The sequence below is a fragment of the Amyelois transitella genome, chromosome 2, assembly GCF_032362555.1.
Source record: "Amyelois transitella isolate CPQ chromosome 2, ilAmyTran1.1, whole genome shotgun sequence".
Lineage (NCBI taxonomy): Eukaryota > Metazoa > Arthropoda > Insecta > Lepidoptera > Pyralidae > Amyelois > Amyelois transitella.
The window spans coordinates 564,179-578,224 of NC_083505.1; the positions used below are offsets into that span (position 1 = coordinate 564,179).

The 14,046-nt window shown below is 45.0% G+C and overlaps 1 protein-coding gene across 1 annotated transcript in view; it reads right to left on the minus strand.

The window, feature by feature from the left end:
• Positions 1 to 14,046, minus strand: part of LOC106141975 (uncharacterized) — a 33,684-nt gene that overhangs the window by 5,426 nt on the left and 14,212 nt on the right. Inside the window, exons 12-17 of the mRNA XM_060947563.1 lie at positions 4,404 to 4,529; positions 3,212 to 3,283; positions 1,574 to 1,651; positions 1,005 to 1,145; positions 829 to 900; positions 278 to 376 (exon numbers count right to left, since the gene is read on the minus strand). Coding sequence (XP_060803546.1) covers positions 278 to 376; positions 829 to 900; positions 1,005 to 1,145; positions 1,574 to 1,651; positions 3,212 to 3,283; positions 4,404 to 4,529 — 588 coding nt within the window. The remainder of the gene's footprint in view (positions 1 to 277; positions 377 to 828; positions 901 to 1,004; positions 1,146 to 1,573; positions 1,652 to 3,211; positions 3,284 to 4,403; positions 4,530 to 14,046) is intronic.

The following is a 14,046-nucleotide window of genomic DNA, read 5'->3' on the forward strand; positions in this document are numbered from 1 at the left end:
TAACTAGGCAGATCACAGATTTATACACACCTTGATATAAACTAACTTCTTAAATAAAAGCGCAAACCAAACAGAAAAAAAAGGAAAACAAGATATTAATGAAATACTACAATATTCATTTTATTACAATCCAAATCTTACTCTAGACTTGTATGTACTTCATTTAAAAATAGAATAGACAGAATGAAAAAAGAAAAACAAATATATGAAAAGTGGGCGTAAGTAAAAAGCGCACACACATATAACTACAAACACACACGCACGCACACAAACGCACAGTGAGCATATCTCTGAGTTGTAGCAACTGCGCAGAGATCTCGCGCAGGTCGTCCGCGGCGTCACCCTGGCTAGGCGACGAGTCCCTCTCCCACATACCCTGGACAATGAAAAGAAACAGCTGTATTCAGTTCTTTATTCCTTTTTTTATTTTAGTAAACATATGTTCACAAAAACGAGTAGTCTATAAAAACAGCTTTTTTTTCTTGGCGTTAAAACAGCTACTTGGGGTTAAAGTATGATGTTAAAGGTTGACGATGTCAGTTTTACACAAATTTTGTTGAGATTAAGTTCCCATGACTGTGTCTCATGTGTAAACATTGACCAATCACACCACTCCACTTCAAGGCGAAAGTATCTGATTGGCAAATTCTTGAGCGTATCTCCGCTTCTTAAGATTTTAATATTACGTATGTATATTCGTAATAGTACTTATCGTATTTTAAATCTTGTGTAAAGGTATATTATATTGTCTTTTTATCAAGCCATGCACTTCCTAACATTACTAACTATTAGTATGAACACACCAAGCTATTATTTTCTAAGTAATACCGAGTCGTTGTTTGAGCTATTCAGAAAGTTCGAGATCTCAATCTTGAGGTTATCCACCTCCATCGCTATATCCTGAAAATAAAGCATACATTAAATATTCCTCGCTAATGACACAAGAATGTAAGATTTTTTTTAACTCCGTTCTTCTATACATGTAATAGTGTTAACTACATCACCTGACATCTCTCCAATGACCATTTCTGCGTATGCACCAAATGTTGTAGTTTCTGAATCTGTGTGTCTTTCTGTTTGTCCATCTGTCTCACGTCCAGGATGTCTGATCTGAGCATTTCTATAAGCTGTTCTTGTTTAGCCGCCTGGAAGATTACAAGTGATAACAATACTTACTTTTTGTGGACAGTTGGGTTAAAATCAAAATAAATCTACGAATTATCTACGTATGGATATTCTATATTGAAAAAACATTCCAAAAATAATATGTTTTCCAGTAGGTATAGTTTAATTTTGTGGCTGTCACAATTAGGTCGTCCAAATAGAAATTAATTTATCGCCACACAGTTCCAAGACCTGTAAATGTAAATTAAACTGCCAAAATTAACTCCACTCTCAAACAAAAAGAATCGACAATTGAACCACAAAATACTCTCTAAAAAAATCGAAGTTTGAAACCCTATAATAAACCGACCAACTAATCCAACACTCGAAATAGCCCAATAAAACTTACAAAAGGGTAGAAAAACTTGAACGACAAATCGTCCATTCAGTTTATAAATAAAGCACTCACCTCGTAGAAGCATTCCCTATAGAGTTCCTGTATTACCGACAGATTGCCCTCCAAGGTGCTCACTACCCGCCTCTGCTCCTAAAATAACCCATTCATCTTTACCGACCGGAGGAAAGTTGATTTGTAACGGTTTACTGCATGCGGTATTTTAAAAATGTTACTGTTATTAGTTCTTATTGGATTAACGCATAGGTATTGTCTTTTAAAGGATCCTTGGTCAAGGGGTTACCCCGGGCTGTTCTACATAGTGGAGTAGTGGTAGTACATAGTGGAGGAGGATTTCTCCTTTTTAAAGTTTATTTTGTGTTTAATGATAGTTATTATTGTGTTAGCTTTCTTATCATTTTCATCAATTTGTGAAGCGTTAGTCATACTGGTGATATTTTTTTTAACTTCACTTAAAGCACCAAGTTGCAGTTTATATGTAGAACAACTACTTTAATTGTGTCCGCTCCACTAACAAGAGAGGTACACATTTGTATTAAAAGAAATAAAATGCGTAGTTTTACGTATATAAATCGCCTTTTCTTTTTTTCTATGTGAAGTAGCATCATTATTCTGATAATTTTTTATGTACATTGATCTTCTTATGGTGCTGGCTTAATGGTAAATATGTAGCTACGGTGTATTTTTTTAATCTATTTTTATATTAATAATGTGCCGTGTGGTTCCCTGTGCCTAAGTATACAAAAAAGAATAGGACTTCATCTCTTTCCCATGGATGTCGTAAAAGGCTAAGGGATGGACTTATAAACTTGGGATTTTTCTTTTATTCAATAATCTCTATTCTATCATTAAACCAAACAACTGAACGTGGCCTATAAGTCTTTTCAAAACTGTTGGCTCTGTCTACCGCGCAAGGTATATAGACTTGATTATATGTATGTATGTATTTTATATCAATAAAATATTGATATTCAATCAACTTGTTATGACTACAAAGATGTATCCGAAACATTATGTTAATCTTCTAAATTTAAAATAACATTAAGAGACTGCCACAAACGAGCCGAAACTTTTTGTAGCCGCGCCGGATATCCGCCTCGCATCCCACACTTGCCACCATGTATTTTTACGCGCGCTAGTAACCAATTAGTAGATGCACATCATCTTACCAAAGTTAATTAATCGCCGGTTAGGATATTATTTTACCGTTAGTTAAGATATTCATAATTGTTCTTGACATTATATTAATTATTTCAATAGTTAAAAGACATGCAGTATAATAATTTTTCCTTGTGAATGATTTACAGGAAATATTTAACATAAAACAAATTTACAACAATTAACAAATAGTAAAACAAAATGCTAGAATTACATAATATGTTTAAAAACTGTAAAAGGTTAAATAAGAATTCATCCATTCATATCCCCTATCGTACGTATCCCTTGCAGGGAAGACACACTCAAATGATAGACTTATTGATAGTGTTGATATTCAAATAGTGACAGGTTGCTAGACCATCACTTAAACGAAAAATCCCAAAAATAAAAAGTTTTTCTTTTTACTAAGAGAAATAATTAACATAATATTTTTTTTTACCGACTAGGTAAAATAAAAAAACATATTTTGACAATCACATCATAATGATAGACCATTTTGTGTTGATAAAAGTAAATAATTAATGAAAAACTAACCTCCATAGAAGCTGTTACAGACACACAGCTTTTCAAAGTGTTACCACCATCCGTTGTTCGAAGCAAACTCATCTGAAATAGACATTGTATGGCATAAAATTACGTCTATATGCCTTGCGGGGTAGTGCCTAGTATATGCCTTGTGCCTTTGTATGGTGAGTTGCAAATAAATATCACTTGATCAGTAGTACTACCTAGTTCTAGCTAAATATTGTTGTCATAGCCTTTGTATAAAAACAGTAGGAAAGGAAAACTTCACTAAGTGTCCACGCTCAAGTTAAACTAAGGATATTCAAATAAAACATCTTGTTAATTAAAGTACCTGTCCGTTAAGAAACAAATATAGAAATTTCCAGCATGTTAAAAAATATGTAACTTTAATTATTGGTTCAATTTTAATGCTTAATACCTGCAGTCCTACTGAAACATCTGTGATATTTTTTGTGACATTTGAAAGGAAACTACTAGCGAATCAGGAAACGTTCCAATTTTTGTGGCGCAGTCGTTAGGGTGTCGCAACACATTCCCGTTTCTACGTCTCTTAGAACGATTTCGATGCATTCACAGGCAAAACTAACAACAATATTTAGTGACAAACTATAGAGAATCGTAAATTCACTTCTTACTTTAAGAGAAAATTATAAGAACAAGTGAAAACTTTGACTAACCTTTAAGAGTGACAAATATGTTTACCTAATGAATATTAATGTAACTAACTTATTGATTAAAGCAGACCTTTGAATAGATTTCATTAAAATTTTGCATAAAGTTCGGATGTAACTACTTAGAAACTCACATACGAAGTACTTAAACATCCAATACGAGTTTTTGAAATAACCAATAACAATCAACACAATATGTTGATTGGCAGTAAGTACCTACGGTTTTTTCAAAAACTCGTATTGGATGTATGTATAAAAAACTGTGCCGTGTAGTTCCCGGCACCAATACAAAAAAGAATAGGACCACTCCATCTCTTTCCCATGGATGTCGTAAAAGGCGACTAAGGGATAGGCTTACAAACTTGGGATTCTTTTTTAGGCGATGGGCTAGCAACCTGTCACTATTTGAATCTCAATTCTATTATTAAGCCAAATAGCTGAACGTGGCCATTCAGTCTTTTCAAGACTGGTGGCTCTGTCTACCCCGCAAGGGATATAGACGTGACCATATGTATGTATAAAAAACTTACCTCATCTGTCTTATCCTGCAGCTTTTGCCGAAGGTCCGCGGCGGTGGCCGTGAGCGCCGCTATCCTGGACTCAGCCAAACTCAAGCTGTCCGCTTGCACCCGAATCATTTCTTCTTTGTTTTCTAACTGTCAAAAAATACAAAAGACATATTTTTATGTATGATTATGGGAACGTTCGTTTTCGTAAATTAACCATTAATAATGCATTGTAAGATATGCGTAATAAGCAAACATGTGTTAGACACCCTTCCTCGGGTGTCAGACAGCGTCTCTCTGGTGATTGAGGCTGTCTATGTGGAGACAGACACCGTCTGTCTGGTGTCAGAAACCGCCTCATAGGTGTCAGACACGTCCAAGATGTCAGTCACCTTCTCCAAGATGTCAGTCACCGTCTCTCATGTATTAGACACCTGTCTTTTTTGTGTCAGACACCGGCTCTCAGGTGTCAGACATCCCCAGTCTGGTGATAGCGACCGTTTCTCTGTCTTTTTTGTGTCAGACACCAGCCCTCGGGTGTCAGATACCGTCTCTATGGTGTCAGACACATGTCTTTTTTGTGTCAGATAACGTCTCTTAGGTGTCAGACACCGTCTCTTAGGTGTCAGACACCGTCTCTTAGGTGTCAGACAACTGTATTTTTGGTGTAAGACATCATCTCTGAGGTGACAGAGACCCTTTTCTGGTGTCAGACACCATCTCTTAGATGTCAGACACCGTCTCTAAGGTGTCAGACACCAGCTCTCGGGTGTCAGACACCGTCTGTCTTGTGATAGACAACGTCTCTTAGGTGTCAGACACCGTCTCTAAGGTGTCAGACACCGTCTCTAAAGTGTCAGACACCTGTCTCTCGTGTTAGAGACCGTCTCTCAGGTGTCAGACACCCTCTCTGTGGTGTCAGACACCGTCTGTCTTGTGAAAGAGAACGTCTCTCAGGTGTCAGACACCGTCTCGAAGATGTCAGACACCTGTCTCTCTTGTGTTAGAGACCCTCTCTGTGGTGTCAGACACCCTCTCTGTGGTGTCAGACATCGTCTCTGTGGTGTCAGACACCGTCTCGAAGATGTCAGACACCAGTCTCTCTTGTGTTAGAGACCCTCACTGTGGTGTCAGACAACCTCTCTGTGGTGTCAGACACCGTCTCTGTAGTGTCAGACACCGTCTCTCAGGTAACAGACGCCATCTCTCTGGTGTCAGACACCCTCTATGTGGTGTCAGACATCGTCTGTCATGTGATAGAGACCGTCTCTTAAGTCTCAGACACCTGTCTTTTTTGTGTCAGACGCCATCTCTCTGGTGTCAGACACCGGTTGTCTTGTGATAGAGACCGTCTCTCAGGTGTCAGACGCCGTCTGTCTGGCGTCAGACACCCTCTCTGTGGTGTCAGACACCGGCTGCCTTGTGATAGAGAATGTCCCTTATTCGTCAGACACCTGTCTTTTTATGTCAGACGCCATCTCTCTGGTGTCAGACACCCATGCTGTGGTGTCAGACACCGTCTGTCATGTGATAGAGACCGTCTCTTATGTGTCGGACACCTGTCTTTTTTGTGTCAGACACCCTCTCTGTGGTGTCAGACACCTTCTGTCTTGTGATAGAGACCGTCTCTTAGGTGTCAGACACCTGTCTTTTTTGTGTCAGACGCCGTCTCTCTGGTGTCAGACACCCTCTCTGTGGTGTCAGACACCGGCTGTCTTGTGATAGAGACCGTCTCTCAGGTGTCAGACGCCGTCTCTCTGGTGTCAGACACCATCTCTGTGGTGTCAGACACCGGCTGTCTTGTGATAGAGAATTTCTCTTATTCGTCAGACACCTGTCTTTTTTGTGTCAGACGCCATCTCTCTGCTGTCAGACACCCTTTCTGTGGTGTCAGACACCTTCTGTCTTTTTTGCGTCAGAAGCCATCTCTCTGGTGTCAGACATCCTCTCTGTGGTGTCAGACACCGGTTGTCTTGTGATAGAGAATGTCTCTTATTCGTCAGACACCTGTCTTTTTGTGTCAGACGCCGTCTCTGTGGTGTCAGACACCGGTTGTCTTGTGATAGAGACCGTCTCTCAGGTGTCATACGCCGTCTCCCTGGTGTCAGACACCCTTTCTGTGGTGTCAGACATCGGCTGTCGTGTGATAGAGAATGTCTCTTATTCGTCAGACAACTGTCTTTTCTGTGTCAGACACCGGTTGTCTTGTGATAGAGACCGTCTCTCAGGTGTCAGACGCCGTCTCTCTGGTGTCAGACACCCTCTCTGTGGTGTCAGACACCGGCTGTCTTGTGATAGAGAATGTCTCTTATTCGTCAGACAGCTGTCTTTTTTGTGTCAGACGCCATCTCTCTGGTGTCAGACACCCTCTCTGTGGTGTCAGACACCGTCTGTCATGTGATAGAGACCGTCTCTTATGTGTCAGACACCTGTCTTTTTTGTGTCAGACGTCATCTCTGTGGTGTCAGACACCGGCTGTCTTGTGATAGAGACCGTCTCTTATGTGTCGGACACCTGTCTTTTTTGTGTCAGACACCCTCTCTGTGGTGTCAGACACCTTCTGTCTTGTGATAGAGACCGTCTCTTAGGTGTCAGACACCTGTCTTTTTTGTGTCAGACGCCGTCTCTCTGGTGTCAGACACCCTCTCTGTGGTGTCAGACACCGTCTCTGTGGTGTCAGACACCGGCTGTCTTGTGATAGAGAATGTCTCTTATTCGTCAGACACCTGTCTTTTTGTGTCAGATGCCATCTCTCAGGTAACAGACGCCATCTCTCTGGTGTCAGACACCGGCTGTCTTGTGATAGAGAATGTCTCTTATTCGTCAGACACCTGTCTTTTTGTGTCAGACGCCGTCTCTGTGGTGTCAGACACCGGTTGTCTTGTGATAGAGACCGTCTCTCAGGTGTCATACGCCGTCTCCCTGGTGTCAGACACCCTTTCTGTGGTGTCAGACACCGGCTGTCGTGTGATAGAGAATGTCTCTTATTCGTCAGACAACTGTCTTTTCTGTGTCAGACACCGGTTGTCTTGTGATAGAGACCGTCTCTCAGGTGTCAGACGCCGTCTCTCTGGTGTCAGACACCCTCTCTGTGGTGTCAGACACCGGCTGTCTTGTGATAGAGAATGTCTCTTATTCGTCAGACAGCTGTCTTTTTTGTGTCAGACGCCATCTCTCTGGTGTCAGACACCCTCTCTGTGGTGTCAGACACCGTCTGTCATGTGATAGAGACCGTCTCTTATGTGTCAGACACCTGTCTTTTTTGTGTCAGACGTCATCTCTGTGGTGTCAGACACCGGCTGTCTTGTGATAGAGACCGTCTCTTATGTGTCGGACACCTGTCTTTTTTGTGTCAGACACCCTCTCTGTGGTGTCAGACACCTTCTGTCTTGTGATAGAGACCGTCTCTTAGGTGTCAGACACCTGTCTTTTTTGTGTCAGAAGCCGTCTCTCTGGTGTCAGACACCCTCTCTGTGGTGTCAGACACCCTCTCTGTGGTGTCAGACACCGGCTGTCTTGTGATAGAGAATGTCTCTTATTCGTCAGACAGCTGTCTTTTTTGTGTCAGACGCCATCTCTCTGGTGTCAGACACCCTCTCTGTGGTGTCAGACACCGTCTGTCATGTGATAGAGACCGTCTCTTATTCGTCAGACACCTGTCTTTTTGTGTCAGATGCCATCTCTCTGGTGTCAGACACCCTCTCTGTGGTGTCAGACACCGTTTGTCTTATGATAGAGACCGTCTCTCAGGTAACAGACGCCATCTCTCTGGTGTCAGACACCGGCTGTCTTGTGATAGAGACCGTCTCTCGGGTGTCAGACGCCATCTCTCTGGTGTCAGACACCCTTTCTGTGGTGTCAGACACCGGCTGTCTTGTGATAGAGAATGTCTCTTATTCGTCAGACACCTGTCTTTTTGTGTCAGATGCCATCTCTCTGGTGTCAGACACCCTCTCTGTGGTGTCAGACACCGTTTGTCTTATGATAGAGACCGTCTCTCAGGTAACAGACGCCATCTCTCTGGTGTCAGACACCGGCTGTCTTGTGATAGAGACCGTCTATCAGGTGTCAGACGCCGTCTCTCTGGTGTCAGACATCCTCTCTGTGGTGTCAGACACCGGTGGTCTTGTGATAGAGAATGTCTCTTATTCGTCAGACACCTGTCTTTTTGTGTCAGACGCCGTCTCTCTGGTGTCAGACATCGTCTGTCATGTGATAGACAGTCTCTCAGGTGTCATACGCCGTCTCCCTGGTGTCAGACACCCTTTCTGTGGTGTCAGACACCGGCTGTCTTGTGATAGAGACCGTCTCTCAGGTGTCAGACGCCGTCTCTCTGGTGTCAGACACCCTCTCTGTGGTGTCAGACACCGGATGTCTTGTGATAGAGAATGTCTCTTATTCGTCAGACAACTGTCTTTTTTGTGTCAGACGCCATCTCTCTGGTGTCAGACACCCTCTCTGTGGTGTCAGACACCGGCTGTCTTGTGATAGAGAATGTCTCTTATTCGTCAGACACCTGTCTTTTTTGTGTCAGACGTCATCTCTGTGGTGTCAGACACCGGCTGTCTTGTGATAGAGACCGTCTCTCAGGTGTCAGACGCCGTCTCTCTGGTGTCAGACACACTCTCTGTGGTGTCAGACACCGGCTGTCTTGTGATAGAGAATGTCTCTTATTCGTCAGACAACTGTCTTTTTTGTGTCAGACGCCATCTCTCTGGTGTCAGACACCGGTTGTCTTGTGATAGAGACCGTCTCTCAGGTGTCAGACGCCGTCTCTCTGGTGTCAGACACCGTCTCTCTATGGTGTCAGACACCGTCTGTCTTGTAATAGAGACCGTCTCTTAGGTGTCAGACACCTGTCTTTTTTGTGTCAGACGCCATATCTCTGGTGTCAGACACCGGCTGTCTTGTGATAGAGAATGTCTGTTATTCGTCAGACACCTGTCTTTTTTGTGTCAGACGCCATCTCTTTGGTGTCAGACACCCTCTCTGTGGTGTCAGACACCGTCTGTCATGTGATAGAGACCGTCTCTTGTGTGTCAGACACCTTTCTTTTTTGTGTCAGACACCCTCTCTGTGGTGTCAGACACCGTCTGTCATGTGATAGAGACCGTCTCTTGTGTGTCAGACACCTTTCTTTTTTGTGTCAGACGCCATCTCTGTGGTGTCAGACACCGGTTGTCTTGTGATAGAGACCGTCTCTCAGGTGTCATACGCCGTCTCCCTGGTGTCAGACATCCTTTCTGTGGTGTCAGACACCGGCTGTCTTGTGATAGAAAATGTCTCTTATTCGTCAGACAACTGTCTTTTCTGTGTCAGACACCGGTTGTCTTGTGATAGAGACCGTCTCTCAGGTGTCAGACACCTGTCTTTTTTGTGTCAGACGCCATCTCTGTGGTGTCAGACACCGGCTGTCTTGTGATAGAGATCGTCTCTTATGTGTCAGACACCTGTCTTTTTTGTGTCAGACGCCATCTCTCTGGTGTCAGACATCCTCTCTGTGGTGTCAGACACCGTCTGTCATGTGATAGAGACCGTCTCTTATGTGTCAGACACCTGTCTTTTTTGTGTCAGACGCCATCTCTGTGGTATCAGACACCGGCTGTCTTGTGATAGAGATCGTCTCTCAGGTGTCAGACGCCGTCTCTCTGGTGTCAGACACCGGTTGTCTTGTGATAGAGACCGTCTCTTAGGTGTCAGACACCTGTCTTTTTTGTGTCAGACGCCATATCTCTGGTGTCAGACACCGTCTGTCTTGTAATAGAGACCGTCTCTTAGGTGTCAGACACCTGTCTTTTTTGTGTCAGACGCCATATCTCTGGTGTCAGACACCGGCTGTTTTGTGATAGAGAATGTCTGTTATTCGTCAGACACCTGTCTTTTTTGTGTCAGACGCCATCTCTTTGGTGTCAGACACCCTCTCTGTGGTGTCAGACACCGTCTGTCATGTGATAGAGACCGTCTCTTGTGTGTCAGACACCTTTCTTTTTTGTGTCAGACACCCTCTCTGTGGTGTCAGACACCGTCTGTCATGTGATAGAGACCGTCTCTTGTGTGTCAGACACCTTTCTTTTTTGTGTCAGACGCCATCTCTGTGGTGTCAGACACCGGTTGTCTTGTGATAGAGACCGTCTCTCAGGTGTCATACGCCGTCTCCCTGGTGTCAGACATCCTTTCTGTGGTGTCAGACACCGGCTGTCTTGTGATAGAAAATGTCTCTTATTCGTCAGACAACTGTCTTTTCTGTGTCAGACACCGGTTGTCTTGTGATAGAGACCGTCTCTCAGGTGTCAGACACCTGTCTTTTTTGTGTCAGACGCCATCTCTGTGGTGTCAGACACCGGCTGTCTTGTGATAGAGATCGTCTCTTATGTGTCAGACACCTGTCTTTTTTGTGTCAGACGCCATCTCTCTGGTGTCAGACATCCTCTCTGTGGTGTCAGACACCGTCTGTCATGTGATAGAGACCGTCTCTTATGTGTCAGACACCTGTCTTTTTTGTGTCAGACGCCATCTCTGTGGTATCAGACACCGGCTGTCTTGTGATAGAGATCGTCTCTCAGGTGTCAGACACCTGTCTTTTTTGTGTCAGACGCCGTCTCTGTGGTGTCAGACACCGGTTGTCTTGTAATAGAGACCGTCTCTCAGGTGTCAGACGCCGTCTCTCTGGTGTCAGACACCGGTTGTCTTGTGATAGAGACCGTCTCTCAGGTGTCAGACGCCGTCTCTCTGGTGTCAGACACCCTCTCTGAGGTGTCAGACACCGGCTGTCTTGTGATAGAGAATGTCTCTTATTCGTCAGACAACGGTCTTTTTTGTGTCAGACGCCATCTCTCTGGTGTCAGACACCGGCTGTCTTGTGATAGAGACCGTCTCTCAGGTGTCAGACGCCGTCTCTCTGGTGTCAGACACCCTCTCTGTGGTGTCAGACACCGGATGTCTTGTGATAGAGAATGTCTCTTATTCGTCAGACACCTGTCTTTTTTGTGTCAGACGCCATCTCTCTGGTGTCAGACATCCTCTCTGTGGTGTCTGACACCGTCTGTCATGTGATAGAGACCGTCTCTTATGTGTCAGACACCTGTCTTTTTTGTGTCAGACGCCATCTCTGTGGTATCAGACACCGGCTGTCTTGTGATAGAGATCGTCTCTCAGGTGTCAGACACCGTCTCTCTGGTGACAGACACCCTCTCTGAGGTGTCAGACACCGGCTGTCTTGTGATAGAGAATGTCTCTTATTCGTCAGACAACTGTCTTTTTTGTGTCAGATACCAGCTCACGGGTGTCAGACACCGTCTGTCTGGTAATAGAGACCGTCTCTCAGGTGTCAGATGCCCTCTTTCTGGTGTCAGACACCGTCTTTTCGATTTCAGACACCGTCTCTAAGGTGTCAGACGCCTTGTCTCTGGTGTCAGACACCCCCTCTGTGGTGTCAGACACCGTCCTTCTTGTGATAGAGACCGTCTCTTATGAATCAGACATCTGTCTTTTTTGTGTCAGACGTCATCTCTCTGGTGTCAGACACCGGTTGTCTTGTGATCGAGACCGTCTCTCAGGTGTCAGACGTCGTCTCGCTGGTGTCAGACACCCTCTCTGTGGTGTCAGACACCGGCTGTCTTGTGATAGAGACCGTCTCTCAGGTGTCAGATGCCCTCTTTCTGGTGTCAGACACCGTCTTTTCGATTTCAGACACCGTCTCTAAGGTGTCAGACGCCTTGTCTCTGGTGTCAGACACCCCCTCTGTGGTGTCAGACACCTATCTTTTTTGTGTCAGACGCCATCTCTCTGGTGTCAGACACCCTCTCTGTGGTGTCAGACACCTTCTGTCTTGTGATAGAGACCGTCTCTTAGGTGTCAGACACCTGTCTTTTTTGTGTCAGACGCCATCTCTCTGGTGTCAGACACCCTCTCTGTGGTGTCAGACATCGTCTGTTATGTGATAGAGACCGTCTCTTATGTGTCAGACACCTGTCTTTTTTGTGTCAGACGCCATCTCTGTGGTTCCAGAAACCGACTGTCTTGTGATAGAGGCCGTCTCTCAGGTATCAGACGCCGTCTCTCTGGTGTCAGACATCGTCTGTCATGTGATAGAGACCGTCTGTTATGTGTCAGACACCTGTCTTTTTTGTGTCAGACGCCATCTCTGTGGTGTCAGAAACCGGCTGTCTTGTGATAGAGGCCGTCTCTCAGGTATCAGACGCCGTCTCTCTGGTGTCAGACACCTTCTCTGTGGTGTCAGACACCGGCTGTCTTGTGATAGAGAATGTCTCTTATTCGTCAGACACCTGTCTTTTTTGTGTCAGACGCGTTCTCTCTGGTGTCAGACACCCTCTCTGTGGTGTCAGACACCGTCTGTCATGTGATAGAGACCGTCTCTTATGTGTCAGACACCTGTCTTTTTTGTGTCAGACGTCATCTCTGTGGTGTCAGACACCGGCTGTCTTGTGATAGAGACCGTCTCTCAGGTGTCAGACGCCGTCTCTCTGGTGTCAGACACACTCTCTGTGGTGTCAGACAGCGGCTGTCTTGTGATAGAGAATGTCTCTTATTCGTCAGACAACTGTCTTTTTTGTGTCAGACGCCATCTCTGTGGTGTCAGACACCGGCTGTCTTGTGATAGTGATCGTCTCTTATGTGTCAGACACCTGTCTTTTTTGTGTCAGACGCCATCTCTCTGGTGTCAGACATCCTCTCTGTGGTGTCAGACACCGTCTGTCATGTGATAGAGACCGTCTCTTATGTGTCAGACACCTGTCTTTTTTGTGTCAGACGCCATCTCTGTGGTATCAGACACCGGCTGTCTTGTGATAGAGATCGTCTCTCAGGTGTCAGACACCTGTCTTTTTTGTGTCAGACGCCGTCTCTGTGGTGTCAGACACCGGTTGTCTTGTAATAGAGACCGTCTCTCAGGTGTCAGACGCCGTCTCTCTGGTGTCAGACACCGGTTGTCTTGTGATAGAGACCGTCTCTCAGGTGTCAGACGCCGTCTCTCTGGTGTCAGACACCGGTTGTCTTGTGATAGAGACCGTCTCTCAGGTGTCAGACGCCGTCTCTCTGGTGTCAGACACCCTCTCTGAGGTGTCAGACACCGGCTGTCTTGTGATAGAGAATGTCTCTTATTCGTCAGACAACTGTCTTTTTTGTGTCAGATACCAGCTCACGGGTGTCAGACACCGTCTGTCTGGTAATAGAGACCGTCTCTCAGGTGTCAGATGCCCTCTTTCTGGTGTCAGACACCGTCTTTTCGATTTCAGACACCGTCTCTAAGGTGTCAGACGCCTTGTCTCTGGTGTCAGACACCCCCTCTGTGGTGTCAGACACCGTCCTTCTTGTGATAGAGTCCGTCTCTTATGAATCAGACATCTGTCTTTTTTGTGTCAGACGCGTTCTCTCTGGTGTCAGACACCCTCTCTGTGGTGTCAGACACCGGCTGTCTTGTGATAGAGACCGTCTCTTATGTGTCAGACACCTGTCTTTTTTGTGTCAGACGCCATCTCTCTGGTGTCAGACATCCTCTCTGTGGTGTCAGACACCGTCTGTCATGTGATAGAGACCGTCTCTTATGTGTCAGACACCTGTCTTTTTTGTGTCAGACGCCATCTCTGTGGTATCAGACACCGGCTGTCTTGTGATAGAGATCGTCTCTCAGGTGTCAGACACCTGTCTT